General features: G+C 71.8%; 1 protein-coding gene across 1 annotated transcript in view; it reads left to right on the top strand.

Annotated features, from left to right (window-relative positions):
• HDAC5 (histone deacetylase 5) overlaps positions 1-3469 on the top strand; it is a 19542-nt gene that overhangs the window by 10243 nt on the left and 5830 nt on the right. The window contains exons 8-12 of the mRNA XM_033511666.1: positions 3-98; positions 451-584; positions 664-784; positions 1150-1199; positions 1271-1378. Of these exons, the coding sequence (XP_033367557.1) occupies positions 3-98; positions 451-584; positions 664-784; positions 1150-1199; positions 1271-1378 (509 nt within the window). The remainder of the gene's footprint in view (positions 1-2; positions 99-450; positions 585-663; positions 785-1149; positions 1200-1270; positions 1379-3469) is intronic.

Raw genomic sequence — 3469 nt, 5'->3', positions numbered from 1 at the left:
GGCTCTGCCCCACCCCGCCCTCGCCCGCACCCAATCGTCCCCCGCCAGCGTCAAACCCGCCCAGCCCGAGGGGCCCCCCAAACACCTCTTCACCACAGGTACGGCCCCGGGGGCAGCGGGGGGGCGGGGGTCCCTGTGCCGCGGGGTTCTGCGTCCCTCGGGGTGATGGGGGGGGTCCCGTCCCACGGGGGATGCCAGGGGGGCTGTGCCCCCTCCCCGAGGGTCCCATTCCGTGGTGGGGTTGTGGATGTTCCTCTCCCACGGGATTCCCTGGGGTTCCCAAATCCTGGGGGCACCCCCTGCTCCACAGGTTCCCCCTGTCCCCTGGGGTTCCCAGCACCCGGGGGTGCCCGGGGGTCCCCATTTCCCGTGGGATCCCCCTTCCCCCTGGGGCTGCCCGTCCCTGGGGGTGTCCCGGGGTGCCAGCTGTGCCAGCTGTGCTGTGCCCAGGTGTGGTGTACGACACGTTCATGCTGAAGCACCAGTGCACCTGCGGGAACACCACCATCCACCCCGAGCACGCCGGCCGCATCCAGAGCATCTGGTCCCGGCTGCAGGAGACGGGGCTGCTCGGCAAGTGCGAGGTGAGGGGGGCTCCCCGCGGCCCGGGGGGGCGGGGAGGGCGCCGGGAGCCCGGGGGGCTCAGCCTGTGCCCCTCCCCAGCGGATCCGGGGCAGGAAGGCGACGCTGGAGGAGATCCAGACGGTGCACTCGGAGCACCACGCGCTGCTCTACGGCACCAGCCCCCTGAACCGCCAGAAACTGGACAGCAAAAAGCTGCTGGGTGGGTGCGGGGGGTCCCCAAAGCCTGGGACCCCCCCTCTTTGGAGCTGGGGTCACCTCGCTGCCCTGTTCCTCGTGATCCCTCTGTTCCCTGCGGGTCCACGTCCCCTGGGGTGTCCGGGAGAGTCCGTGGCCCACGGGGGGTCCCAATCCGTGGGGTGTTCAGGGGTCCCATGGGTGCCTCTGTCCCCCGGGGTTCCTCCTGTCCCGTGGGCTCCTCATCCCCTGGGGTTCCCAATCCCTTGGGGTGCCCGAGGGTGCCATGGGATCCCCCTGTCCCCTGGGGTTTCCTTGGGGTGCTCGGAGGTCCCCTTGTCCCACGGGACCCCTGTGAACCCTTGTCCCCATCGCCCCTTGACCCCGCAGGTCCCATCACTCCGAAGACGTACGCGGTGCTGCCGTGCGGGGGCATCGGGGTGAGTGTGGGGCACGGGCCGGGGGCGTCCCCGGGGTGGCCGTGCCCCGCTGAGCCCCGGTGTCCCCGCAGGTGGACAGTGACACGGTGTGGAACGAGCTGCACTCGTCCAGCGCCGTGCGCACGGCCGTGGGCTGCCTGCTCGAGCTGGCCTTCAAGGTGGCCGCGGGGGAGGTCAAGGTGAGCGCGTGTCCCTGTCACCCTGTGTCACCCTGTGTCATCCTGTCACCCTGTGTGTGTCCCTGTCACCCTGTGTGTCACCCTGTCACCCTGCATGTCACACTGTCACCCTGTGTGTGTCCCTTTCACCCTGTGTGTCACCCTGTGTGTCACCCTGTGTGTCACCCTGTGTAACCTGTATGTGTGTCCCTGTCACCCTGTGTCACCCTGTCACCCTGTGTGTGTCCCTGTCACCCTGTGTGTGTCCCTTTCACCCTGTGTGTGTCCCTNTGTCCCCACACGTGTTGATGCCGTGTTTGCCGTGGTGCCACAGCAGCTCCTGCCCCAGCCCCGTGCCCTGGCCCTGGACGGGGCCCAGCTCAGCCTCTACACGTCCCCATCGCTGCCCAACCTGTCCCTGGGGCTGCAGGCCACTGTCACCGTCACCAGCGCCCACCTCCCCGTGAGTGGGGGGCACGGGGACCCTGTGGTGGGTGACACTGGGACTTGGCGCCCATGGTGGGACCCCCGGGGGGGTGGCACGGGGACCTGGACCTCCCCAGAGGGAACGTGAGGACCCTGGGGACACGGGGACACCGCGGTGGGTGGCGCTGAGACCTGGAACCCCACGGGGAGGACACGGGGATACGGCGGGGGGTGGCACGGGGGTCTGGCACCCTTCAGCAGCCGTGTGGGGACCCCCCGGGGGTGGCACGGGGACCTGGCACCGCCGGGGGATGTGGGGAGCGCCGGTGGCACCGCTGTCCCCGCAGGTGTCCCCCAAGCTGTCGCCACAGGCGGAGGGCGAGCGGCCGGGGGTGCCCCCGGGGGTGTCCCCGCTGCGCCCCGGGGCCGCCCTCACCGGGAAGTTCCTGAGCACGTCCTCGATCCCGGGGTGCCTGCTGGGGGTGGCCCTGGACGGGGACGGCCCGGCCGGGCCCCCGTCGCTGCTGCAGCACGTGCTGCTGCTGGAGCAGGCGCGGCAGCAGAGCACCCTCATTGCCGGTGAGCCCCCCGGGACCCCCGGGCTGCCCTCGCTCCCCCCAGCCCTTCCTCAGTTTCCCACTTTGCTCTCGGTTTCCCCACCCGGTTCTCCCCTCGGTCCTTCCCGACTTTCCCTCCCGCCCTTCTCCAGTTTCCCCCCGGACTTCCCTCCAGTCCTCGCCCGGTTCCCCCCCGTAGCGGCCCCCCACGCTCCCCCCCAGCCGCGCCGGGGGTCTCGGGGGGCGTGGGGAGCCCCACTGACGCCGTGTCCGCAGTGCCCCTGCACGGGCAGTCCCCGCTGGTGACCGGGGAGCGCGGGGGGGGTCCCCGTGGGAGCAAACTGCCGCGGCACCGGCCCCTGAGCCGCACGCAGTCATCCCCGCTGCCCCAGAGCCCCCAGAGCCTGCCCCACGGCCCCCTCCAGCACCACTTCCTCGACAAGCAGCAGCTCCAGCTGGGCAAGGTGGGCTGGGGGCGCGGGGGGCGCGGGGGGCGCGGGGGTGGGAATGGGAAGGGGGTGGGAATGGGAAGGAGGGTGGGCGTTGGGTGGCTGTGGGGCACTGGAGGGACTGGGGTCACTGGGGCACCGCTGAACCCCAAAATACAGCGGGGGGGGGCGGTGCAAGCAGGGGAAACTGAGGCACAGGATGGGAAGCAGGGGAAGGACTGGACAAAGGTGTGGGGGTGGCTGTGGGGTGACTGGGGCGTGGGACAGGTGTGGGGCGGGTCCTGGGTGGCCGTGGGGTGGCCGTGGGGCGGACACGGGCTGTGGGGGATCACTTGACCCCCGTGCCCCCAGCTGCTCCCCAAAGGGGGGGAGCTGGCACGGCAGCCCCCCACCCACCCCGAGGAGACAGAGGAGGAGCTGACGGAGCAGCAATCGCCCCCCCCGGGTGAGAGAGGCCCCCCCGGGCCCCCCCTCGGTCCCGCCCTCGTGTCCCCAGAGGCCGGGGACCCCCCGGAGCAGCCACAGGAGCCCGAGGGCTGCCAGGAGCCGGGGGACAGCGGGGACGAGGCCGAGCCCCCTGGGGACCCCGACGTCGCAGAGCTGGGGGTCACCTACAAGCAGGTGAGACTTCGGGGGGGCCCAAACCCCCCCCGGCTCCCTCCATCCCCCCAAACTCCATC

Source organism: Parus major, unplaced genomic scaffold (assembly GCF_001522545.3).
Source record: "Parus major isolate Abel unplaced genomic scaffold, Parus_major1.1 Scaffold421, whole genome shotgun sequence".
Taxonomy (NCBI): Eukaryota; Metazoa; Chordata; class Aves; order Passeriformes; family Paridae; genus Parus; species Parus major.
Note: the sequence above shows the minus strand (reverse complement) of the source record. Positions and strands in the feature narration are given on the sequence as shown.